The sequence below is a fragment of the Haplochromis burtoni genome, unplaced genomic scaffold (genome assembly GCF_018398535.1).
Source record: "Haplochromis burtoni strain Fernald_Lab_line unplaced genomic scaffold, NCSU_Asbu1 Contig_73, whole genome shotgun sequence".
Taxonomy (NCBI): domain Eukaryota; kingdom Metazoa; phylum Chordata; class Actinopteri; order Cichliformes; family Cichlidae; genus Haplochromis; species Haplochromis burtoni.
The window spans coordinates 224,052-252,009 of record NW_024582434.1 but is presented as its reverse complement, the minus strand read 5'-3'; the positions used below and the strand labels follow the sequence as shown (position 1 = coordinate 252,009).

Sequence of the window (27,958 nt, the reverse complement as noted above, 5' to 3'; positions counted from 1 at the left end):
ATGGATAACATTTTTAGACTGACTAACATGGTGTAAATATTTCCTAACACATTATCCATCTGTCTACTCGTGTGCTGCATCTCAGCTGGATGCCGGGCCATTACACCGCAGAGAGAAGATTCAGCCTGGCTTATTGATATCTTTGGTTCAAAGCAGGCTGCTCGTGTATCTTTTACTAGACTAGTACAGCATTACTTCAGGTGAATTATACTTCAACTAGGAGGCATGTTTGTTTCTCTGATATAAGTTGCTTTGCATAACTTAGCTTTACAATCCACTCTCCAGCAGTAAGCGGTGTGTTGTTTTTGTTGTTGTTTTCTGATTGGCTGGCTCCAAAAGAAGAGGTTTGAATGGTGACTGTGTGGGGCTGTTGCTACAGATATGTGAACGAAATCATCACATGAGGACATTACCTCGATATCATCATAAAGAGCCAAGAGTAGAGCCAGAGCCTGACACTGTGGCTCACAAGGATTACTTGAGATGAAACTTTGGATGTTTTTTAATATCAGCATCTACCATGGTAAGAGTACAGTAGGGCTCAAATTCATTTATCTGAATCTGACCCCGGATGCATGTTTGAACTCCACTCATAAATAATTTATACAGCCTGTGCTGTGAAAGAGCAGGTGAACCCAGAAGAGTCTAAATGTCATGGGTGTTAATGAGAGAAACACTTTTGAATAGTTTGAGAAATGTCATGCTGTGGAAGTCAGACTGAGGCCAAGGAGAGTGCATCAGGGTTTGATCACAGCTACAAGATTTGCTAAAGATGGAAAGTTCAGCGTCTGAAAGTGCATCAGTGCGTGGATCAATTTTAAAGTGGAGTCAAAGTAGGATGGATAGTTGTACATTGATTAACTATAAATTCCCACCCACTGCTTCCTTTTTCTGATTTTTCTGAAATCTGACTAAGTCTCTTACATAATGGAGAAGTTTTGATCCATTTGATTTTGTACTACAAAACACAATTTTAATACTGTTGTCCACAGACAAAATTATAAATTATATAAATATATTTGTAAATTCGATGTACAAGCATACTGGGTAACATCATTAATGAGTGCAATCAAAGGAAACAGACGGTGATATTCACACAAACACAGCTCATGTTTGCCTTTCAGTCTCATGTCTAAAATGATAAATTATTGTATTTTCATACGCTAAAATGTAGGATTTGGTATGTGTAATGATAGAGCTTTTTGTTTGTGTGGCACATTTTTGAGGATTGTTACATCGTTTAGAAAACATGATAAAATAGCTCACACTCAATAAAAAGATACACAAAGTTCACTAATAATGAACATGGAGACAAAACACAGAAAAAAATCCAGAGAAACTGAATAATTTGTCATTTTAAATAAATAAATACATGTATTTATAAATCAGTCTAAAGCAACAACATTGCAGCAGTGGATGGACATGTATTCATGATTCCAATACCTAAATGATACACTACATTCTTGCCTAGAAGTGAGATTTAGTAACATGAAAATCAGCCCCACTTGCCTACACTACAACCCAACCCCACTCTCTCACAGGTTCTCCTGCTACATGGGGGACGGCAGCACATTAGTCCTTTCTGCTGAAGTTTTGTTGAGACTGATGTTCCAGCATGACATGGAAGACAAAACAGGATAATAACTACACAAACGAAACTAAATAACCAGTGTGTGTGAAGAAGCTTTAAGGTTCAAGGTTCTTTATTCATCACATGTATAGAGGACTGCACCCTCTCCACTGGAGCTCCGTTGATGATAATGGGCTTGTAGTCTCTGTGCTGACTCCTTCTGAAGTCCACCACCAGCTCCTTGGTCTTGCCAACGTTCAGCTGGAGATGGTTGTCCTGGCACCATGGATAGCCGTTCATGGGAATCAAACCCCTGACCTTCCGATCGCCTTCCTACTGAGCTATCCCTGCCCCCTAATTGTGGTTACTGTCACACAAGAGGAAGTTGAATAAAACTGTATGCATTTCTTTAAATACTACACTCTGACACACACACACACGCACACACACAAACACACACACACACGAATTTAAGCAGAGGAGCGAGACTAGTAGAGCTAGTCAGTGTTAAGGCAGTAAAAACATAAAAAGCTGAAATGAAATGTTGTTTGCTTTATCAACTAGTTAGTTTGTTGCTAGTGTTACATAAATTTTGTTTTCGGTCATCAGCACAGATACAGTGGGGCAAAAAAGTATTTAGTCAGCCACCGATTGTGCAAGTTCCCCCACTTAAAATGATGACAGAGGTCAGTAATTTGCACCACAGGTACACTTCAACTGTGAGAGACAGAATGTGAAAAAAAAATCCATGAATCCACATGGTAGGATTTGTAAAGAATTTATTCGTAAATCAGGGTGGAAAATAAGTATTTGGTCACCTCAAACAAGGAAAATCTCTGGCTCTCACAGACCTGTAACGTCTTCTGTAAGAAGCTTTTCTGTCCCCCACTCGTTACCTGTATGAATGGCACCTGTTTGAACTCATCATCTGTATAAAAGACACCTGTCCACAGCCTCAAACAGTCAGACTCCAAACTCCGCCATGGCCAAGACCAAAGAGCTTTCGAAGGACACCAGGAAAAGTATTGTAGACCTGCACCAGACTGGGAAGAGTGAATCTACAATAGGCAAGCAGCTTGGTGTGAAAAAATCAACTGTGGGAGCAATCATCAGAAAATGGAAGACATACAAGACCACTGATAATCTCCCTCGATCTGGGGCTCCACGCAAGATCTCATCCCGTGGGGTCAAAATGATCATGAGAACGGTGAGCAAAGATCCCAGAACCACACGGGGGGACCTGGTGAATGACCTGCAGAGAGCTGGGACCAAAGTAACAAAGGTCACCATCAGTAACACACTACAACGGCAGGGAATCAAATCCCGCAGTGCCAGACGTGTTCCGCTGCTGAAGCCAGTGCATGTCCAGGCCCGTCTGAAGTTTGCCAGAGAGCACATGGATGATACAGCAGAGGATTGGGAGAATGTCATGTGGTCAGATGAAACCAAAGTAGAACTTTTTGGTATAAACTCAACTCGTCGTGTTTGGAGGAAGAAGAATACTGAGTTGCATCCCAAGAACACCATACCTACTGTGAAGCATGGGGGTGGAAACATCATGCTATGGGGCTGTTTTTCTGCCAAGGGGACAGGACGACTGATCCGTGTTAAGGACAGAATGAATGGGGCCATGTATCGTGAGATTTTGAGCCAAAACCTCCTTCCATCAGTGAGAACTTTGAAGATGAAACGAGGCTGGGTCTTCCAACATGACAATGATCCAAAACACACCGCCCGGGCAACAAAGGAGTGGCTCCGTAAGAAGCATTTGAAAGTCCTGGAGTGGCCTAGCCAGTCTCCAGACCTCAACCCCATAGAAAATCTGTGGCGGGAGTTGAAAGTCCGTGTTGCTCGGCGACAGCCCCAAAACATCACTGCTCTCGAGAAGATCTGCATGGAGGAATGGGCCAAAATACCAGCTACTGTGTGTGCAAACCTGGTAAAGACCTATAGTAAACGTTTGACCTCTGTTATTGCCAACAAAGGTTATGTTACAAAGTATTGAGTTGTATTTTTGTTATTGACCAAATACTTATTTTCCACCCTGATTTACGAATAAATTCTTTACAAATCCTACCATGTGGATTCATGGATTTTTTTTTTCACATTCTGTCTCTCACAGTTGAAGTGTACCTCTGGTGCAAATTACTGACCTCTGTCATCATTTTAGGTGGGGGAACTTGCACAATCGGTGGCTGACTAAATACTTTTTTGCCCCACTGTAAGTTACCCCGTCACTGCAGGTTAATGGGTTATGTTCTCTAGGCGTGTTTCAACACTGGCTTCATAAATTCATGTTTCTGATACTGTTTAGAGTTTCAGAATCAAACCTCCAAGGAAAAAGTTCTCAGCCATGCTTTAGCTTATTTTGTGATTTTACGAGTCTTAAAACACCACGTAGATAACCACGTGAACAAAGTAAAAAAAAAATATTGAATCTTCAGCTGGCCTTTAAAAGCTTTGGGGCGATGTTTTGGTCTTCGGGTTAATGTGAAAGTAATTTAAAAAATGATTTCTGCTATTTGCTAAAATATGTAAGTGCACATAACAAGTATAACTATAACAGAGATCTCTTCAAAAACACTCTGCAAATGACCTGCGACAATTAATAGCATTATCTACTTGACCCTTGAGCTATAGTGTGTATACATTCTATTGAGGTGGCAGTGGAATTGAACATTTTTAAAAGTATTTTAGGAAACTATGAATGCAAAGAATGTTTCAGGGTCATTAAAATAAAAATCCCTGACGGCAGCTCTGCAGAGAAAACTCAACCTCTGATTAACTGAGGTTGAGTTAAATGAAAAAGTAAAAGCAACAAAATTAAAAAACGAGAATGCCCTTGAGCAAAGTAGAAAAACCCAAACTGGTCCAATGGAGCTGTTCAGTCAGTGTTCAGCAGACTGTGGTTTTATTAGGTAGCATCCTGGTGTGAATTCATTTAACTGTGACTGAGCCTGATTAATGCTAAAACGAGTGCACGCTCAGTCAACTTTCCCTGGAGAAACAAGATAAGACAAACTAAACTTTTTATTTATTGATCCCCGAGGGGGGAAGACACTCACTTAAATAATTGAGATGTCAGCTCACGAAGAAAAGATATAAAGATAGCCAGAAATGAGAATGAAAATATTCGAGGAGGATATAAATATTTTAAAACAAAAAGAATGCATATTACAGTGGTTTCATAGCTTGAATTTATTTATATAATGTCATCCACACTGGGTTCATATGAGGATACAGAGAGACATACTGTAACTCTAGCAGGACTTTCCTTTTTCCTGCTGAGCTTTGCTTTTCTGACATCGACAGAACGCATCATTTAGCCCCGAGGCGCTAACTTTTTGTCTTCACTGCCACTGCCAGCAGGGCCACGGGAACAAGGTTGCATACTGGACAGAAAATGTCCATGTTTCCCAAGTGTTTTTCAAAGCTAGACCACTAAATGGTAGAGCACGTTTTTATGCCTTCACATAACATATACTCATTTGGTGAGGATCACTGATATGGAAACAGTGTAAAGCCATGATTACATAATGAGCCACAGCGCCAAGATGCAGTTATGGAAATTAATTAACAAGGTAGAAAAGTCATTTTTCACCAGATCTAAAACCTGAAATTGTGAAGCATCACATGATATAGACTGCACATAAAAGGTGAACGTACCCACTATGTTTGCTTTTACGGTTAAGGTGAAGTATTCTTTTATCAGCTGATGCTAGCAATCTTAAGATGATATTTGCCATATAAGTAAAGGTATTTCTGAGGAAACGTCTTAAAAACATCAGCTTTACTGAAGCCCTGTTTGTTTTCATTGTTATGCTGATAATCCACATATATGCAGTTTTTAATTAATGCAGTTTTTAATGAACACAACATGGTCAGTTGTGTTCACAGTAAATCAGATTATAAGAGGATGATCCATCTGAATGAAGAGCTAAGCTGAGCCTCACACTAGTGATCACAGTTTTAATATATTTACAGTGAACGTATGAGAAAGCCATTTACCTGGTCAGGTAAAATCCAGTCCTGGGGGATTGTTGCCATTTTGCTTTGCTGCTAACTCACTCAGATGAGAAAGGTGAGGTCAAGCAAAGGTGGTGCTATAGATGATCTTTCTTTTGGAAGGAAGCACTAGCAGCAGCACCCCATGATCTTCCCTGACAGAGGCGGGGCTTCCAGACACTGGCGCCACCGGGCCCTCTGACGACCACCAGTAGGCAACGGGTGAAGTGTCTTGCCCAAGGACACAACGACCGAGACTGTCCAAGCCAGGGCTCGAACCGGCAACCTTCCGATTACAAGGCGAACTCCCAACTCTTGAGCCACGATAATAGTTGCATTAGAATACTCCAGAGCACAGAAGTCCTGTTCAATGACTCACTTTAGCTGAGATGATGCCAGACAGGCAGCAGCCACCTACAAACAGCTGTGTCAGCAGCATCCTCCTTTCAAAGCATCCGTGCCTCTGATAGCATATCACTTTAAACTTTATGCATTTCAAACAGGTTGGTTATTAATAAAAATCAGCCCTTTTACAGTTGTGCTTGAAGGGAAAATAAGCTACAGAGGCCAAAACCACTTTTGTGGCAGCTTGTAAACACGTTTACTTCATTTCAAAGTGAGAGTCTGTGGGGACGAACTCACTTTAGGAGGCAGATTAAAGGCCTTTCAAAGAAGTGCTGTTAGCATTTCCACGTTGGTTTCATTTTTCAGCCCCTGAAGGAAGTCTCTTGGACAGAAATTGAAGACTTTTTTAATAAGACTTAGTTGTCAGTAAATTAAGGACCATTAAATTTTGTTGGTCAGTAATATGAGGTGCGTGTTGTTTGTTACTGTGTGGGATACAGCTGAACAATTAAAATGGGGGGGGAAAGATGGCAGGTAAAAACTGAATTGATTTTGACTTCTGTTGGAAGGGAAACTCATCCATCAGCATCTACAAGTAAAGACCATCTGACTGGAAAATGCCAGTAAGTATAATGTGACTGATAATTTAACTATTAAATGCTAACAACATGATCAGTTACAGCAGTTGCGTTACTTATCCTTGCACTTAAATTTAAAATGCTCACTAAACACTCACATTGTTGCAAACAGAACAGTCCTTTGATTTCATTATTTTATCTCCAAGGCAGAGGGAAAAGAAGTGGCATTTATCTTTTTGTTTGTCCTTTTTTTAGTCAGGCCTTGAAATCTAACAAGTCAGTATAATGTGGGTCAACTATCTCCTTTGATTTGGAGTCATTATGAATGCAACAATCTAGAGATGTGAACCAACAACCCCACAGTGACAACCTTGCGTCTGTCCTTTTGCTCGGTCTTTGTCTTCTCTGCAGCCAGAAACCAACAGTGGCACCCTAATGTACTGGATTTGCTTTAGAGTCTTATCAGCTCTTCAGTGTTGGGCTGCGTGGGTTTTGATGTTGTGTAAGCTTTTATGTCAGTGAATGGAGGTTTAGAAACACCTCTGCTCTCTGACATCATTCATTTCTTCTTTTCTCCTTGGCCACAAAAGACATTTAATGTTACATAATTTTTCCCTTGCGCAGCAGAAACGCGAGCACATTTTTCTCATGCCTCTACTCAGACCCAAATTAAGGAAATTAAATGGACAATAATTTTAACAATACATATTGACTCAACTGCAGAGTCGCTCGCAGCAACAGCTTGTGCAGTGCTTTTTATTTTTAGTTCCAGGCTAAAGGGATTCAGTGCGGCTCACTGAGTAGTGCAAAGTGCATTGACTGCCAGGGTTAATGGTTTTATACCCCGTTTGTCTAAAAGTAAAGCTGTAGTGCAGTTTAATGTCTTTTAGTGACTGAACCCATATCCGATTATAAATATCTTACATATTCAGTGTGTCTTCTTGGATGGACAAATAAAATCCAAGGAGAATATCACATGGCCTGATAGATGCTTTATAGATGAAGCAACAAAAATATTAAAAGTAACTGATCAGTCTGCACAAATATGCATAAATTCTGTCATTCATAAAGATGTCTTAACATAGGAGTGTCACGGACCCGGCTCTGGAGGACTCGGGGGTCCGTGAGCAGGATGGACTGTTATTATCATTATCATTTTAGTAGTAGTAGTATTGTTGTTGTTGTTATTTGGGGATGTGTGTTTTTCTGCACTATGCTGTGTTGTTCGGTGTTCCACTCATTGCATGTAGAGGCAGGGTGTGGGTGTGTGGGGGTGTACATGTGTGGCTGGAGGATGGAGAACAGCCACATGCAGGCCTGATGGGTGTGGCCCTGCAGGAGGACTGGCCACACCTGAAGTTCCTGCCACACACCTGTTGGTGATCAGGGCTCATTGGGGGAGCTACTTAGGAGAGTGTTGGAGCTCCCATCGGTGTGGGATCATTGAGTTGGCATCCCAAGTTAGTGTGTGTCAGCGTATGACAGTGCTGTTCGTGTATGTCCGCCAGGGTTAGTGTTGACGGCTGTTTCTGTGGTTTTCCTGCAGGAGGAAGAGTGGACCAGAAAGGCAGCACGCACGGGGTTGCGGAAACACAACAGCGGGGAGCACGAGCACGAGCACGAGCACAGACGTCGGAGGGAAGCAAACACACGGGATTCAAGGGAGCAACGGGGATTTATTGTGTTTACAGCTTTCACTGTAAATAAAGAGCACTGTTTGCAACGCAGAGTCTGCGTTTTGGGTCCTCATTCCCCATATCCCCACGGTCTGCCAGCCAGACCGTGACATGGAGAGGTTAGAACATAAAGGCATGGCACTCGGTGGATTGTGAAAGGAAATCTTTAGAAGAATATTATAGAAGTGAAGATGGATTTTCAAAATGTGAGTTAATCAACTGTCATTATTTCATCATTTCAAAAGAGTTGATGACATCTCACTGAAAGTCTTCTCTCTTATTTTCTGACTACTGGATAATAAATCAGAGCGAAATGTCTTAAAGGCTGGATTATGTGCATGTTCCACTCGTGCTGCGTGAGATCCCCAGGGGAGAAGTTTTACACCTATTTGTTACAGTGTGCTGCGAGAAAGCATATTGAGTGCAGTCATCCTGTGCATGACTTCAAAGATTTCGATAAAGCATGATAAAATGGAAGTCATACGTGTTTTGCGTGCTCACTTGTACTTTGTGATCTGTGGGAGGTGAAGTGGGGGTTAAGCCCATCATAAGGAGATTCATTAAAAACCCAGATGCAAACATTTGGCTCCTGGTTAATTAATCGGTGGGGAAGCTGTTGTTTTGAGTTTTTACAGCGTGGAAGTTAATTATTGACTGAGCCACAGAATCAGCTTGAAGCTTCATAACATATGTGAAAGCTTAAATTACTGTTTTGTTACACAAATTTATTAAAGTTCTGACATTAAGTACTGTATAATGTACCTTAAAGATCAAACAGTTCATATAGAGCAAATAGCACCATGCACACTGCACATACCAAATAGCACAATAGCTCAAAATACTGAATAAAGCAGAGGTAAAAATCATTGCTTCCAGTCACATGTCAAGAGAACCACGGTATTAGATTTACTGTTATATGATAGCATAATTCAGGATCGCCCAGCTAATGTCTGTGGCCTCTCTGAGAGAATCAGACTGCTGTAGAAAACAGTAGCACACGACGCTGCAGCAACAGTGTTCGCTTTCTCCTCACGTTCCCTTTGAAGCTCCGAGATGGAGAAAAGAGAGACTGACACATGTTCACACATTGCTTTTCTGCTTCCAGTCCTCCTGTGTACGTGTGTGTGTGTCCATGTTTTTGTTTGCAGGTGTTTTCTCTATATTGGGGAGCATTCATCCTCGTGAACACAGCAAAGAAAAATGTGTCACTCAGTCAGGAGCTCACCTGTGCATGATTGTTTTGCCAAAATATAAGAAGCCAACACATCAAACATGCAAACATATTATACAGAAACATTAAAGAAGCTTAACAAGATTTGAATCTTCATCTTCAGTCTCATATAACTGCTGCTTGTATTAGGAATTTAATGTTTGTGTTTGTTTATTGATTGATTGACTTATAACCAGAAGCTTTGACCCCCCTCTGGTAGGTCAAATCAGAGGGGTGTTAGATTATTATAGAAGTAAATATAGTTATAGTTAAAAAATCTTACTGTTAAGTAGACCTTGTCTAATTCTTATAATTGAAGAATATAGGTAAATTATCTTTATTATAATGTGATGTGATCCCACTGTTGTAAACATGCATTTTTAACAAACCGTCTCTCTGTTTTCTTCTGGAGTCACAGGGCGGCTGGAGCCTGTTCCACCTGTCATTGGGCAGGAGTTGAGGTACATCCTGGACCGGTCACCAGACTACACACAGAAAGGCCCCGGTTAGCAGCTGGCCGCAGCACGCTAACTACTGCACCACAGTGCTACCTGCTGCTGCCTCAAGTGGCCGCTAAAAGAACTGCACCATGTGGTACTTCCATAGTGGCGTCATTTTTCAGACCTGAGTCCAGCAGTCTCACTGCTGCTGATGCTTATGATCCAAGGACCAGATGACAGTTTTCAGTGGATGAGCCAACAATGTCCAAACCTGAAGGTTGGTTGGTTGGTTGGTTGGTTGGTTGGTTGGTTGGAACTCAGTGGTGCAGAATTAATTCATTTGCTGGGCTGGATTGTTAACTTAAACTCCCATTGTGTCCTGGCACAATGCAACTTCAGCTTCCACCCCCAAACTAAACTTAAGTTGAAGAATTGCTGTTTTGACACAGCAAATGATGTCCGGTGCACACAGCAGATGTGCATCATGTGGTCATTGAGGAACTTCAGGTTAAGGAAGTGTGAATGGTCCCGCACTAAAAACAAGACTGCCTGTTTGTTTTTTTCTTTGTTCTACTATGCATGACCAATGATCATTTCAAAATGCAGATATGGAAAGGGGAAAAAGGCCATCTGGATTTGATTATTAGGCTGTGCCCTCTACAAATGGCTACTTCCTTACTCCACTTTCTTTCATTGCTGACATCCAGGAACATTCTTAGGGAGGCAAAATGCCACAGAAAAGTAATATAGAGCACTTCTGGACAGATGAGGAGAGGCAGTGACATTTAAGATTCCTTGTTTCTTTTCTGTGGTCGACCCGCCTTAAAGAACCGACAAGTGATTTTCAGCCCGATCCAATGTTTGAAAAGGAACCGTGCACACCCTTCCCATTTCTAAAGATGACAGCTGACATGAGGCACAGTGCTATTCCTTGGCCCATTATTTCAGCTTGAAACCAGCTTCATGCTGAGATATGCTACAGTGAAGCAGCGAGAATAACTACAATCACTGAAAAATGAAATGTCGGAGACTTTCTTTCAGAACCAGTTGGGTGTCAAAAGTCAAGTGGACAGCTGACATGTATGCTAACATGTTGCAAAAAAAGTCTATGGCCTACTCTAAGAGCAGACCTAGGAAACTGAGGTACAATTTTAAGTGGAAAACACTAATTGCATATCTCAGTATTTCTGTACTTTGGACGTCTAAGATGGCCAGAATCCAAAATGATATTCTTTATACATTAGCTTGGGTGTTTCTATCTCATGAAATGCACTTGTGCCTTTTTTGAGTGTTTATATCCCATCAACTAGCTTTGTTCCACTCCAGCAGCACCCGTTAATTAAGCCACCACGGATGAATATATTCTATTATTGGATTCTTTCTGCCAGCGAGTATCCCAAATGTGTCCGAGTCCCCCTGCTCTTCATGAATTGGCAAGATGTAGGGGCTGTAAAGTACATAACAATATGATGGTAATCCTTAACAAAATACAAGAAAATTGGGCCTGAATGTGTTGCCTCCCTCCACTTAGGACTGCACTTCCTTCAGCAGGGACTCACAGGAGATGGATTTATTTATTATGGTGTCTGAATGTGAATAAGCAAGACGTGGAATCAATAGCTCTGTGGGAAAAGTGTGAGGGCCATAGAAATAAAGGGTCAGGCAAAGTTACAAGTAAGGCAATTCCTCCAGTAAAAGTAAGCACAAAAGAAAAGCAGCTCCTTCCATACTGCTGTATAAATTATTAGACAGTTACTAAGAAATTACCACATTAATTAACTGCAAATAGCCTCCTTTTGTCTTCTGTGTTTTGCATAATAAGCTCATTTCAACCTGCCTACTGTGAGCTCTGTTCACTGGGTTTCTGAATACAATTAGGCTTTAATTGTAGGCCTCAATTGAATGAACAGAGGCGTTTGTGGTTCTGCACCTTGGAGGATTTTATAGTATCATAGAGAGAACATGATTCTTCAAGGGTTAGAGAGTGTCCTTAGTTTGAATCTTGAGACTAGGGTAAAAGAGGCAATTCCTCAGTTTCCACCACCAGCAACAGAAGAGATCAGGTGAAAAGTGAAATATTGTAGATTTATAAGGAGAGCTGGGAAGGTCTAATGTAAGCTTTCACTGACTTGTTGTAAGAAAATCTCAATTGTTCTTATCTCAAACGCATCAGAACTAAAAGTCCAAGTGGAAGAAAACAGGTGCAGGAGTTTCTGCACCTGCAGCTCCAAAATCAAGTCAGTCCCCAGTGACTTCAGTGTAAAATGTTCAGTTTTACAGTATTACAAAGCTTGTCTATGGACTGCTACAAAGCATTGTTTTAGTGTCGATCCAATGTTTCCCCGTTCATACCAACTCTACAGTCAGTGATTTTTATTTTTATGTAAATCGGTGATTTTAGAGATGAGACTTTTTCAGGCTTAAAGTTAGGGGCATGATTGCTTTGACTGACAGCTTTGTTGACATGGGAACTGGGTTGTGTTTAGTTAGATTTTTAATGGAATTATCAGATAAAATACGGCTGTTCAATAAGTCTGTGCTTCCAGTACTTCATTTGTTTTTTGCTCAGCACTAATTTACAGGTTTCTGTGCCTTTTGCATGGCTCCCATGAACTTTATTGATGCAGCTTGGTAGCCTTAGCTGATAAGTTGGTACTCCACCTCCTGATTCAAATATGCCTTTAAAGAAAAAGTACATATTAGTGGTTAGCTAAGTGTCCTTGGGCAAGACACTTTACCCGTTGCCTACTGGTGGTGGTCAGAGGGCCCAGTGGCGCCAGTGTCCAGCAGCCTCGCCTCTGTCAGTGCGCCCAAGGGCAGCTGTGGCTACAATGTAGCTTGCCATCACCAGTGTGTGTGTGAATGAGCGCTATACAAATACAGGCCATTTACCATTTGTTTTGGGGCTCGACTTCCTGAAGTGGCAATTTGACAATTTTTGGCTGCTGCGGAGATTGTGCTTCAGTAGACCAAAAATATAAAGACCATTTTGCTTGTTACATAGAAGCTAACTAGAAGTCTTCCAGTTTGATAATGAACAGTGTTGGGAAGGTTACTTTTAAAATGTATTCCACTACAGATTACAGAATACATGCCCCAAAATGTATTTTGTAACATATACTCAATGAGAGTAACGTATTCTGAATACTTTGGATTACTTGATATATTATCATGCTTTTTACAATTACATGAATGTACTATTGCTGTGTGATTTATTACTATTACTGAAGGTTACTCGCCATACCAATACCAACTAGATTTTTAAATCTTAATATAAAATGAGTAACAGTAGGGTGGACATTAGGTAAGGCTTCACCTCATGCGTATATAAAACGGGACCTCTGACTAATACGTCTGGTTCCGTGTTGGGCTCTTAGCCAAAAACTAGCTTTACTTTGTTGTCTGGGTCAACTTTGCTAACGAGAGACAGAAAGAAGCGTTGAAAGGCTGCTATAGTTTGCCTTCATATTAAATAATTATTTGAATAATAATTTTTTTAAATATTTCTTAACGTCATTATGCGGGCCACTGCAAGTAGGGGTGACATGGGCCGCGAGGTTGAGACACAGGCATTAGAGGCTCTTGATGCATGTTTTGTTTGGGTCTCCACCGGTGTGGAATTACCAAAAATAGACATGGCATAGCCTAACATGTCAAACAAAAGACGGCTGTGTAATCCATTTATTTTAACAAACTAACTGTATTCTGAATACTACCTTTTTAAATACAGTTACTCATTTTTGTATTTTAAACCTATGTATTCCGTTACTCCCCAACACTGATAATGAAGTCATTATTTTCCCCTTTCTGACTCTTTTCCTCCCAAATATTTTTCCAGGTGGAAACAGAGGACCTAAACTAAAATAAAGACTAAAAACTGAAACAGTGCCTTGGTGGAATACCCTTATTTTGTATGTAGAGGTCACATTATTCCCAAAGCCACTCCTGACATCACAGTAATAGCTGACATATACGACCTGGTGGGAAGGGTGTTGCCAGGGTTTCTCTTTAACACGCGCATTTACTTCACATTTTGTCTGTACATTCAAGCACATCACAGTAAATGTTTTCAAGGAGAGGCTTTCATGAAGTGCGCTATTATTCCCATTTGTATTATTTATCTAGAAGGACTAGAAGGACAGACTTCTTGTCATCACAGGCAGGATGCTGTAGTAAGAGCTTTTCCCTCCACCACTGAGAGGAGTCCTTTGCAACAGATATAAAGACTTTTGCCTTCATGCATAAATACAGTCAAATAACACATGGCCTAGTTTGTTTGAAGCATGCCGAGGCCTTTAGAATATCATCAAAGTAGTGATGGGATTTTTTTTACAGCTTCCAAACTCAAAGCCTCAAAAGGCATCACGAACCTTTGAAGATTTTTCTTCTATCTTTTAAGTCCCGATGTTACTTTTTCTTCAAATTAACATTGTTTGCAATATACAAGCTTTTATTGTTCCCTCACCATTTTTTTAAAACTTTAAATTCATCATACACATTGCAATCTTCCAAACAGAATCCATTATATCCTCATTTCAGCTGCTCCTGCTTTTGGTCAATGTCCACAAACGCCTCCAGTGAATTCCCAAAGAACCTAAAAAAGGAAAATCAGTTGCAGACAAACATGAGTTTAGACACTGGAACAAGCAGAACCAGTAAGTGAAAAGAGAACTCTTACCACACTCAAAACCATTCACTTGTGTCAGCACTTTGTGGGTCTTTTTCCATTTTTCTTTTCTTTTTTTTTAATACAACACAGCCCCTGAAGCCTTTCAGCTGAGGAGAGGCAGCGGCACTCACCCGGTAAGTGGATAGCCTCTATTTACATTGTCACGGGTAGAAGGGTACCCAGCAGCATATCTCTCTTGTACAGACTGCTTGGGGGCTAATGTATATCAGTTCACGTTTGTGCTGCCTGGTCCGCTGCCTTACAGGCACAATCCCATTTCCAGCTCAATGCTTTATCACCTTGATGACCTGTTATTTATCGCGTTCCATTGCAAGCTGCCACGGCATGAGCAAACCCGATTCTGAATCTTTGTGTTTCCCAATCTCCTCTCCAAAAACGTGAATGCTGTCCTGCAGCTGTGGCATTGGTTCTGAGTCCTGTTTGTGTGCATCAAGAAGACTGAAACCATCAAAGGTTTTTCACTTTGGCTCTTTCTAATGCATGCATTGAAAATAATGGCTATGCCAATATGGCTGAAGCTCAGACCCATGTTACAGCACAGGAGGTGAATCAAGAATTACTGCCTGGACACCCCCACTCTGCCATCACTACCCTATCACCAATAACTCTCCTCACAAACACACTCCTTCCACCCACTACCACTGATGAAAGACATGAGAGAGTGGTGGAAAAATCAGCCATTAGCAAGGAGCTGTAAGTAGCTTCTCAGCAGCAAATTAATGGACTCTTGTTGACTGTGTTTGGCAGCCAGGTACACTCAAGGGCGAAGCTCTCAAAGAGACATAAACAAAATCAAACAGATCAATAAGGCTTTGTCATCTGATGTGATTGTTTTCTTCCAGAGTCAAACCATTCAGGTTTTTGTGAGGTTCTCCTCATCAGCTGTTTCCTGAAAATGTTGTGAAATGAGCATTGAAGGACCACTCAAATAACATTTGGATGATCTGAAGATGCAAATTCACATTAAAGAAACACTGAAAGGGACTATAAATACAATATGATGAAGAAGAGGGCATGTTTGCGTCCTGGTTCCACTAAATTTAGACCAGTGGTGTGTACAAGGTTCTAACCCCGAGTAGCTCAGATGCATCTGAGTGTAAATGTGTGTTATAAAGAAAACACTTATATAGAAAAATAATATTTATATTTTTAAATGTTATGCCAGAGCAAATACACTCTATGTTTAAGATGGGTTTGAGTGAGCTGAGTGTTATCATTCCAAGAGCATCATTGAGGGGATGCCTTGTGTTTTTAAGGCATCTTTAAAATACATGTAATCCATTACTGATGCTCTTTGTGCACTCCAGTGTATTATTTAGAATACTGTCATGCAAAGCGACACTTTGAGTTGCACTTTTTCAGAATCTTGGCAAGAAGAGACAGTTTTGTCTGCGAGGATAGCTACTGACCTTTTGGGATGCTTAGTTAGGTAATATCAGGATGAAAAGGCCTGCCAAGAACATGTAATGATGAGCATGTGATTTCTGGGAAATTCCTCATGGAACATTTGGTCAAAGCAACCAGACTGAGTCCCACCAGCTGTGGGGGTGTTTGCTTGATGTCTGTTGTCATTTATGTCTTCTTGATGCGTTGTTGCTTCTCTGTAATAAAAATCTTTTGCAAAAAAAGATCACAAAAAAGGCAGGGGGAGTAAGACAGGGCTAAATTGTTGAGGCACAAAAAGGGCCAAATGTTGGCACCAGAGGTTAGAATTTGAATCCCTTACCAGCAGTTTTCAATTGAAGACTCAATCCCAGTAAACCATGAGGTAAAAAGAAGATCTTGTGGATGCAGCATTTAATTATAATTGACTTGATTTGGGGCACCTTTTTTCAGCCGTTGGGTGATCCTTTCTTCACACGTTGGAAAGACTTGAAGGCATTTTCCATTTCATATTCATTTCACGTTAACCACCTGCTACCTGAAACCAGTAAGGAAAGTTGACTGCAGATTTAAATCCTCCATTCAATAGAAAAACACACAGTAGATGTAAAGTGAGGTTCCTAATGTGTTGGATAAAACATACGTTCTGATGTAGTTTTGCTGTACACATCATAGTAGATGTTAAATCAAGATGTGATTGGAGTGCACATTTTCAGCTTTAATTCAAGTGTTTGACAAAAACATTTCATTAAATTTTAAGGAATTACAAAAAATTTTATAAGTAGTTCCTCATCTTCAGAGCATCAAAATTAATTGGACGAATGACTGCAGTTTAATGGCTACAGGAGCCTTGTTCCCTTGACAAAATGAAGCTTTCAAAGCTTTTTACTGTAATTGCATATAAAAACAAAATAAACCTGCTGGAGAGACATCAGGAGTGGCCTAATCAAGAGTGTTGTCCATTCTTAAAAATGATGACTATTCTGACCTACTCAGGAACACCGAAATGCCTGAATGATGTCAGAAAACAAGGAAAGTGCATGATGACAGAATTATTTCCAAGGTTAAGAAACACAACAACATAGAGCCAAGTCAAGGTCACTCCCAAAGAGGTGGGTTAACTCTACAATCAACAGATGCCTTCATGAATGGAAATACAAAGGATTTGAAAATTAGACTTTGCCATAAAACACTGCTTTGTAAACTTCTGGAAACCTTTTGGACAGATGATACAAGATGAACCAAATAGGCAGATAAAAGTATGGAGAAGGGAAGGAACGGCTCATGATCTGAAGCATATACGACCATCTGTCAAACATGGTGAAGGCAGTGTTATGATGGCAGGATGTATGGTTGCCAATGGACCTGGGGTCACTGGTGCAGGGCTATATTCGCTGCACAGAATCAGACAAATGCTCCAAAATTAGTTTAACAGGGACGCACGATGCAAAAAGGATCATGACTCAAAGCAAAATGCAAAACCAACATAAGAGTTTCTCAAAGATATAGCACAGATATGTGATATGGAAAATTCAATGGCCAAGGCAATAACCTGATGCCAACCCAACAGAACAGCATTTCATTTATTAAATACAAAACTGTGCTGTTGTGGTGTAGAGGGGCAAAAGTACAAAAATAGTGTCTTTGTCCAACAAATCACTGATCTATCTGTATTTGCTTACCCAAACTCCCTGCCTTTTTGAAGCCGTATTGAAGAAATAACCTGTCACTCTGTTCACAGTCTGATAATCCATCACATTGCATCAGCGTAATGTTCTTTAGATTCTAGTGTCTAATCAGCATAAACAAAAAAAAAAACAATCCCATTAGGTTGTTTTTTTTCTTGTCTGATGTGAATGATGAATCTATTCCATAATGTCCAATTTCACACAGAAGATGAGATTGGATGTTTATTTTTCTTCTGTAGCTGCTTCTCAATTTTGTGAATGTGCAGCGTTCAACTGAACAGCAGAAAGCATGCAAAGAGAGCCCGGTGCATCCTACTCCAACCACACATCTGTTCCCATCATTTGCTGACAATTCATTGCAAGGATTTACTGCTTCATGTAGCTTAATCGTATCTGGGTTTATTCCAACTAAAAGCAACATCACTGAGTCTCAGCTATTACACGCAGAGAAGTTTGTGTGGGTTTTCATAGTAATTGGCCGACTGCTGGTGCCCCTGTGTCTCAAAACACTGAACACAAATACATACAACCAAGATAGCATACCTGACAATTATTATCATTTCTTCTTGCAGCACCTGCAGTGGCTTCATTTGTATATATTCTCGATCAAAGCAACACAAGCTGTTATGGAAGAACTGCCAATAGTTCCACACGACACGACGGGGTAAAAATATAGAAAGTAGGGCAGCTGTCTGATGTCTCGTTAACAGCACTCTGTAATATCGACATCACAGACAGTCCCATAGTGATACATGCAGACATGCATTGATACCTGGGTGCTCTTCTTTCTCCACTCCTTCCTCAAACTAGTCATTATGTCTTTTTCTGCTGTGCTGTTGTCACAGTCACAGGGTTTTGATTATCTCTGAGTTTGGGTTCAATTATCCCGGCATTTGAAATGTTGGGTTCCTGTTTTCATTTTGTTATTATTCTAAAGTGAATTTTCTTGTGAGGTGTCCTGTGTTACAGTTCATGCTTCAAATGTGTATTCTAGTATATTAAGCTTTCATGTTTTTGCAGAATGCAGACTAGGTTCTGGTTTCTGTTCTAGGATTATTCCTAAGAAGTTCCTGCTTTGAGTTTGTTGTTTGTGTTTAGTTCCCTAAATATTAGTTTAGTTCCCTGTCTGTTCATTCCTGATTTGATTTCCTGTGTGGATGCATCTGAGTGCTCAAAAGTTCATTTCTCTCTGTCTTCATGTATATTGAGACTTCTTGTCTCTGGGATCTGAATCGGGCTTCCTTCTTCCTTTGTGTTTGTTTTACATCCCACTTTGTTATTGTGCTGTTTGTTTTCACCTGTGACCTGTGTCTCATTCCTCTGCTGTTTCCTACTCACAATCAGCCCTCAGTGTATTTACAGTCCAGTCCTTTCTTAGTGTTTGTGAATGTTTCTGCTTTGGGTCCATTACTGTTCAGTTCTGAGCATTACACCCTTCATGATCATCTGCTCTCTATCTTTCACTGTTTTTTTTTCTTTGCACTTTGCTAAACACTGCTCAGAATAACGAGTAGTCCACTGTAGGTTAATTTTTAAGGCTCTGGCAGCACTCCTGCTGCCCCCCATGCAAAAAAAAAAAAAAAAGCAGATATGGGCCTGCTGCTGGGTTATTGCCCTTTCTACAGTCCTGCCCAGCTCACCTCATGTCTTCTCCACACTCTTAAGACTCTTAAGACTGTGTTGGGAAATGCAGCAAACCTTGCAATGTCTTGTACGGATGTGCCATCCTGGAGAAGCTTGACCTGCAGTGACAAAAAACAGAGGAAAATGAGTTAGGGGAGACATAAGGAGAAGGCAGCAGTCTGCTTCGTTTTTTGAGAGTTGTCTTGTTGTTGCCTCTCGAGTTTACCTATTCTCACTTATATCTGCACTAAAGAATGGACTCAGCAATGGTTTCCATGAGAACAATAGACAGTGAAGATTTGTGAAGATTTTCCTAGATATGTAGAACTGTTTGTAGTGGCTGTGAATGGTAGATAAATGCTATTTGAATGAATGTCACCATTTGGTTGTTGTGTCCTTGAGTTCCTTTTTGGCATGACAAAAAAAGAAGAAGAAGATAAGTGTAGTTACACCAGCAGTGACATTCTTTCAAAACTCAGTTACAGATCAGGTAAAAACATGTTTTTTCACTCAATTCTTCCTCCCCGACAGCACAAAAGACAGGTTATGTTTCTTTGTGGTGGTAATGCGTTCTAATTATGTTGGAAAGAGGTAACAATTTTTCACACCAAGAATGGCACCTCGCATAAATAGAAACGAAATTTCTTTTGTTTTTACCAGAGAAGACGGAGTGATTGCATTACAGCCTTTTGTGCTGCTGTCACTCTTCCAGCATGGTGGCGTCTATCTCATCGGCAAGCAGTCTCCAAACAGCAGCCTGTGCTTTGTCCTGCCAGAAGATGGCAAAATTGAATTGACATCTTTCTTGTGCTTTTATGGTAATATATTCGGGATGACTGAGGTCTTATGGTATTGTGTGGAAACACCACTCCTCCCCTCCCCATCACGTCTGCTTCCCCTCATCGTTTCCCAATATATTTCTCCATCTGCAAAGGCAAATGAAACCGACCAGGATCTGCCGTGTTCTCAATGCCAATTTCATTTGCCATGTGGATGGGGCTCACAGTGGGATTATGTCATGATTGGCCAAAACAATCAAACCCAGGCCTGCAGTCTGAAGTGCTGCTGCACTGTGCACTATTATCATTATAACCTTGAAAGACCTTCATGGGCAGAGAGAGGGAAGTCAAGAGGGCCTCGATGCCATTACTGTGCAAATAGCACCCCCTGTTGATCAGCAAAAAAAGGGGAATTGGCTGTGCACATGCTACACGCTTATGAGGAAAAGATCCCTTAATAATGCTGGGAATGGTGCTTTGATGCCATGTAACAGGGACGTGCAGAGAGGTTTAAAGGGGCGGGTGCTCAAAGTTAAAAAGGGGCACATTGAACCAGGCTGAATAACAACAACACACATTCATCAAGAATCTAATATGGGAAGGGCAGGGCTGTGTTGATCTGAGACTGTAGACATTAAAAAGTCCACAGGAGAGATGGTAGCTGATTAAACAAGTGTCATGAGATAATAACAAAATGCAAAGATTGGTGACAGCGCTTGGAACCATAAGGCAACAAAAAACTGTGAGAAATAATTTAGGCTCTGCCTGTGAATCACTCTTTGCTTCTCTTCTTCCTTCCTTCCCATCATTTCATATATCACTCTCCACTTGCTGTCTATCTGAGAACAAGGCACAACTTGCTATTGCAATAAACTATAATCTAATTATCCACACCTAACAACTCTTGCACTTAATCTATAATAAAATGATGACAGAAAAATGTTATAGCACTGCCTTTAGTAGCCTCACACAGCTGTTTCCTCCTCATGTCCTTACCAGCCATGTCTGGACAATGTTATATCATGAGTAATATTTTTTTAAATCCAGCTAAATAAAACACACACATGCACGCACACACAGTGACATTTTAGACCTTCTTCAGAATACTGTATATACTATGGGCATCCTTACATTATTATTTATTACTAGAGCTACAATAATAAAGCAATGAGGAGGGGGAAGTAATAAATATGAAATAATGTATTTATGATGATTCCATTTGTTTCACTATCCACTCTGTGCAGGGCAAAGCTTATTACATTTTTAAACTGTAGAGATACAATCATTTTACTGCTGTAAAATCCTAATTTTGTCTTATTTAAAATATAAATCTAATATAATCTGCTTCTTAATGTATGTTCTTTAAAATACAGCGTGTGTTTTTTTAATATATTAAAATTATAATAATTATTATGTGGACATGCATATTAGATCGTTTTTTAGTGAAATATAATCCCCCCAGAAAGGCAGGAAAAGCTCTGTAACTTACTTTAAAACTAAATATGTTTCTAAATACTTTAAAACTAAATATGTTCCCTAAAACGGTGACAGAGCTACAGACCCATGACAGCCTTACACAGGTAGCCAGCAGCTATGACCAGCACTACTTGTGCAGTTAATAAAAGGACAGGTAATGTTTGTCGCGCTGTTGCACACACAGCACGCTCGTTTGTTTCAGTTCGTCAGTTGCAACAAGACAGCTTACCAACGTGTACGTAATAAGCTAATACTCCTGGGTGCTACACACTACAGTGTGCGCTGTACACCTACTTACTGGGTTTGTCGCATCAGTCTGTGTCTCTGAGTTAACTTGTGTTTCTCCTACAGCTCCGGACCGCAAAAAATGCGCGTGCTCTTTGTGAGCTCGTTCCCGGCTCGTAACCAGCGCGTTCTGCCGTCGAGGGCGATCATTGGTTAAATGTGATCATGTGACTGATGCAAGCCAGATTCTTTTATTTAGCAAAACTGTGATTAATAGTTAAATATTATTGTTGAGGGGCACAGACAGGACTCCGCACGCACACACACATAAAAAAATAAATAAAAAAATAAAAAAAATTTAAAAGTTGCCTCAACAAAAGGGCACTTTGGGCACTCATCAGGAAAGGGGCGGGTGCTCAAGCTCAAATAAAACACTCTAGAGTTTTGTGATGAGGTTAGGGGCATTTTAAGCTTGAGCAGTATTTTTTATACTTATCATCTGTGTTACAAATTTCAACCCCCATCTTTGAAATTATTATTTCGATAAACCTTCAAATATGGTAGTTCAGGCCTTGTTGTCAATTTTTTTAACCAAACTCAAGCTCTCAGAAATGTATGTTGAACTTCAGCTTCATCGCAAAAATACTTCTTACCTTTTTCTGACTAATAACAGCGGAGAGCTAAAATTAAGCATTTTTGTTTGTTTGTTTGTTTGTTTGTTTGTTTGTTTGTTTGTGTATAGTATAATATGAGGTGGCCTGCCAGGAAACAGGTGGTTAGTTGACATAGAACAGAACAGGTTTTTTTGTAATACAGTAATGCGAACTAGTGCAGTTATTTGGTATCTTTATTTGTTTTTGTTTTAAGAGTTTGAATATTATGAAGACGTCGAAACGTGAACATTTTTGTCATCCAAAAACAAAAACGGCAGCAAAAAATTACTCCATGGTTTTTGAGCGTCAAATGAATCTTTTATTTTGAAAAAAAACGCCTCCTGATCCTGTTTCTTCCGGTGCCGTAGCCGTGTGTTCCTGGCGTTTGTTTCTGCTGTGGACTCAGGAGTGCATCTTGGAGGCTGTTTTCACATAAATAATCATGTCTCTGGAGGTGGAATCTGCAGAGTAAGTACTCCGCTTAACTATTGTTAAAGGAGTGTTATTATTAAAGTAAACTGGGTTTTAAAAGCTCCATATTTGATCACATTTTTGGGCAGTGAGGCCTCCTTCATCCTGCAGTAAACTGCAGTAGCGGTAGTTAGCGTTTTTGTGCTAAGCTAACGAGCTAACTTCCAGCCATACGCTGAAGTGTATGTAGTGTATGACTGGAAAGTGGAGTTAGGTACTCTTTCAACTGGCACTATGTGATATGAAATATTTGTTTTTTGATCATTTATATTTTAATCGCTTCTGTGTACTGCACAAAACTGAAAGAGAGGTGAGTAAATTAGCATTAGCTTAAGATGTGCGCTTCCCAGTCGCCGTAGATTCTGACATGAGCTGGAAATGTTACTGATTCAAACAAACCCAACCTGGACAACTCACTAAAGTAGCCAGATTACTTGACATATTAAGTCTGCTTCATTTAGTGTCAGTAACTCTACTTTTTGTCAGAAACTCGCGGTTTATTCAAAACTAGATTCACACTAGATTCAAAACGGTGCTCATAATTTGCTAATATTCAAAATCTCGCAGGAATCCATAATTGAATTATCTAAACTGAGGCTTTTTGCAAGAAAAAATACTAGTGAAAACATTAGTAGTAAGCATAGTGTTTAAATGACCACACATCTGTCTGCAGATTCTTACTCTTTAAAATGAAAATTGATGGCAAACACAGTAACAATAAAAAAATAGGGAAAGTTATTGATCACGACTGAAGGATTTGCTCCAAAGCAAGTTTAACATACAGGGATGCCACAGGATTTTTTTTTCATAGGGGTGGCCATTTGAGGGCAATAATAATATAGGGGTGGCACACCAAAAACAGAATTTCCAGTTTTATTATGTTGTTGTCAAATAAATATATATATATATCTATATATATATATAGATATATATAGATAGATATAGATATATCCAGGCCATCAACCCGTGATCAGGTACCCTGCTGGGGTAATAGGCTAGCCAAAGGAGGAGATAGAAGCCACTGACATAAAGACAAGAAAGCTCCTTACCATGCATGGAGGGTTTCACCCCAAGTCCAGCACCCTGAGGCTGTACGCTAAGCGGAAGGAAGGGGGCCGGGGACTGGTGAGTGTCAGCACCACAGTCCAGGATGAGACAACGAACATCCAAGAATACATTGGGAAGATGGCCCCAACTGACCGAGTGCTCAGTGAATACCTCAGGCAGCAGAAACCCAAGAAAGAGGAGGGAGACGAGGAACCATCATGGAAGGACAGGCCCCTGCACGGTATGTACCACCGGCAGATAGAGGAGGTGGCTGATATCCAGAAATCCTACCAGTGGCTGGACAAAGCTGGACTGAAAGACAGCACAGAGGCACTAATCATGGCAGCACAAGAACAAGCTCTGAGCACAAGATCCATAGAGGCTGGGGTCTATCACACCAGGCAAGACCCCAGGTGCAGGCTGTGTAAAGATGCCCCAGAGACAATCCAGCACATAACAGCAGGGTGCAAGATGCTAGCAGGCAAGGCATACATGGAACGCCATAACCAAGTGGCCGGCATAGTGTACAGGAACATCTGTGCCGAGTATAACCTGGAAGTCCCGAGGTCAAAATGGGAGATGCCCCCAAGGGTGGTGGAGAATGACCGAGCTAAGATCCTGTGGGACTTCCAGATACAGACGGACAAAATGGTGGTGGCTAACCAACCGGACATAGTGGTGGTAGACAAACAGAAGAAGACGGCCGTAGTGATCGATGTAGCGGTTCCGAATGACAGCAATATCAGGAAGAAGGAACACGAGAAGCTGGAGAAATACCAAGGGCTCAGAGAAGAGCTCGAGAGGATGTGGAGGGTGAAGGTAACGGTGGTCCCCGTGGTAATCGGAGCACTAGTGGGACTCCAAGCAGCAGTGCTCCGCGATCGGGAAAAATCGAGACGCCAAAAGGCGTCCTGGATAAATATATATATATATTAAATGTGTTGTCAAATATATTTATATACTTGAAAATTGGTTAGACAAGAAAAGATACATGATTGAATATTTCCATCACTAGAACTGTTTACATTGGACTTAGATTCCACTGATACTGGACGCCGCAGACTCTTTAAGTTATACCTCAGCAAGCCTGCACTGCGGATCAGCTTAAGCTTTGCAATTATGGGCCTCTATTTATTTATTGGGCGATCGTGGCTCAAGAGTTGGAGGCCTTGTAATCGGAAGGTTGCCGGTTCGAGCCCCGGCACAGTCTCGGTCGTTGTGTCCTTGGGCAAGACACTTCCCGTTGCCTACTGGTGGTGGTCAGAGGGCCCGGTGGCGCCAGTGTCCGGCAGCCTCGCCTCTGTCAGTGCGCCCCAGGGTGGCTGTGGCTACAATGTAGCTTGCCATCACCAGTGTGTGATGTGTGTGTGAATGGGTGGATGACTGGATATGTAAAGCGCTTTGGGGTCCTTAGGGACTAGTAAAGCGCTATATAAATACAGGCCATTTACCATTTAAGAGAAAACTTGTTGAGGAAAGACAAATGAGTATTAGATCATGTATGAGTGTGAACTGTTTGCCTGTCTCTATGTTGGCCCTGAGATGAACTAGGTTTTCTGCAACCTGATATGGATGAAATACCTATAAATAAATAAGACTTTTGACATTTTAAACACCACACAGATATTTCCATGTGTTTCACAATCAACTATTTACTGGTGCAAAACAAAATAATCTCTTGGCAACACATTTATTCAAAACAGTTTTATCCAGCCATCAAAGTTTATTAAAATGTATTACCAACATAGGACAGTCTTGCTAAAGGGGCCTCTGGGGAGGACAGCAGATTTTGCCCCCCTGGCACGCCCTTGGTGGTGCTGATGGTGATGATGATCTAGAACATAGTTTGAGTTTAGAAGTTATTAGTTCACTCAATTCTAAAATGTGTGCTGGACTTTCAGTGCATGCAGTACTGGCATTTCCCTACACTAATGAAAGAGAAATCACTTTAGTTTGTTCCCAGATTAAAGTGAATTATTTCAACAGATTTAATCTTCTCCATGATGAATAGCCAATAAATAGCCTACTCATGTTTTTCTTATCTATCTTCTTAGATTGGCTGCATTTGTGTCAGTATAATCAGACATTGCAGCAGATAAGAGTCAAGCATAAAAGCATTTATTTTCTGCATCAAAGTCTAAATGTATTTCAGTCCCAGTGATTATGTGCCACATTAATGCACCGTGGTGTTAGTAAGGCACAAACACTTATTCCAACACCAGAGAATCTATTTCACTCTTAGAGCGTACTGAAGACTTAGTGAATATAAAATGCAGATAATGGTATATGTTAGAGGTGGGAATCACCATACATCCCACGATACGATATTATCACAATACTTAACGCACAATACGATATTATTGCAATTTTTTAAAAATATTTTGCGATATTCAGATTCTGTACATAAAGGTAAACGTTATCAATATTCATTTTATCTAATATCAAAGTCTCACACTCAGTCTTTCTCTCATTTCAGTCAGTTTTATTGTTGACAAACTGAACGGTTTGTATTACAGTCTAGTCCAACTTAACTGAATGCAACCATCTGGTACAATTATAGCTATTCTGAACCATGCAATTTATGAAAACTATGCAGCCCCTTCAGCAACTGAAGAATTTGAAAGTAAATTAAAACAAAATATAATTTTACATTAAATAAAAAAGTTTTAAACTTAATTAAAATAAAACATGTCTTAAATTAAAATAAGTAAACTGTCATGTTTATTGCTGCCAAAAAAAAAAAAAGTTAAACACATTTGGACAGTGTCAGGATTCTTGCTGAGAAAAAGGATCAACATGCTCTGTCTCACGTTGTTTGTCTATTTTCACAGCGTGGTCCGTCTGATTATGCAGTACTTAAAAGAGAACAATCTGCACCGGACACTAGCCACTCTGCAGGAGGAGACGACAGTGTCTCTGAACACAGTGGACAGTATAGAGAGCTTCGTGGCAGACATCAACAGCGGCCACTGGGATACTGTTCTACAAGCCATCCAGTCCCTCAAGCTGCCAGACAAGACCTTGATAGACCTTTACGAACAGGTATGGTCTGGATAAAGTTTTGATTGACAGGTCCAGAAGACGCTGGCATCTTATCATCATCTGGGATTATACGGGGGGTGAGGGCTTGTTTGTATACAATGAGAAGTGTTGACAGTAAAGTGTGAATATTAGATTTAGAGAGTTATAGATTGATGATGATGATGATGATGATGATGATAGTACATTGAACTGGGCTTTCACACCATTTTGGATGGTGTCCAAAGCTTGGCTAAGTCCTCCAGCTTTATTTCTAATGGTTTCTGGTCAGAAAGGGTTTTTTTCAGGTGTTTCTTGTAATACTATCTTAATCCAGATGTTTTCTTTTCTAAGCATTTGTATCATAGCAAATCTCCCAGTGTAAGCATAGTAGATCTTTTTGTTTGTTTAAGTTGGGCCTTTGTGCTGATTCCCTCACCAGGTCGTGTTAGAGCTGATTGAACTGAGAGAGCTGGGTGCAGCTCGTTCACTGCTCAGACAGACCGACCCCATGATCATGCTGAAACAGACCCAGCCAGAGAGATACATCCACTTGGAGAACCTGCTGGCTCGCTCCTACTTTGATCCCAGAGAGGTGAGATAAATTGCTTAAAGTGACTCTTATTTATTTTTTCCATTTTTTCCTGAGTTTATTTTTTTTTTTTTCCCTCGTTTTTTTTCCCTCGGCTTTTTAAATCTGGAAAAATAAGGTTTTAAATCAGAAAGAACATCAGATTAAAATGTGCTGTACATTTTTAATAGATGTGCATGTTTCTTTCTTACGCATTGTTGAAATTCTATCCAGGCCTACCCAGATGGCAGCAGTAAGGAGAAGCGTCGGGCGGCCATTGCTCAGGCGCTGGCAGGAGAGGTCAGCGTGGTGCCTCCCTCTCGTCTCATGGCTCTGCTGGGACAGGTATGTGACCTGCAAATTTGCAGGTGTTGTACTAGTTTGTGAAACTCATTTGCCTCTTAATTTTACAAAAAAAAATAGGAATGTACAAGCAGAGTTGTCCTTGATTATAATTCTGCATGCATAATATCGACTCCTTGTTATTGTATTGTCTTAACTACACACTAT

General features: G+C 40.5%; 1 protein-coding gene and 1 long non-coding RNA gene across 2 annotated transcripts in view; one reads left to right on the top strand and one right to left on the bottom strand.

Moving 5' to 3' along the window:
- Nucleotides 1–14,730: 14,730 nt before the first annotated feature.
- LOC102298948 lies at nucleotides 14,731–20,125 on the bottom strand. Its single transcript, XR_006054508.1, has 4 exons — nucleotides 19,866–20,125; nucleotides 16,241–19,327; nucleotides 15,924–16,128; nucleotides 14,731–15,403 (listed from the first exon to the last, which is right to left on the bottom strand). It is a non-coding gene; the product is annotated as an uncharacterized LOC102298948 (long non-coding RNA).
- A 2,540-nt stretch (nucleotides 20,126–22,665) lies between these two features.
- The window catches only part of smu1a (SMU1 DNA replication regulator and spliceosomal factor a), a 9,931-nt gene continuing 4,638 nt past the window's right edge, over nucleotides 22,666–27,958 (top strand). Inside the window, exons 1-4 of the mRNA XM_005924047.3 lie at nucleotides 22,666–22,809; nucleotides 26,691–26,901; nucleotides 27,320–27,472; nucleotides 27,683–27,793. Of these exons, the coding sequence (XP_005924109.1) occupies nucleotides 22,784–22,809; nucleotides 26,691–26,901; nucleotides 27,320–27,472; nucleotides 27,683–27,793 (501 nt within the window). The 5' untranslated portion in view covers nucleotides 22,666–22,783. The remainder of the gene's footprint in view (nucleotides 22,810–26,690; nucleotides 26,902–27,319; nucleotides 27,473–27,682; nucleotides 27,794–27,958) is intronic.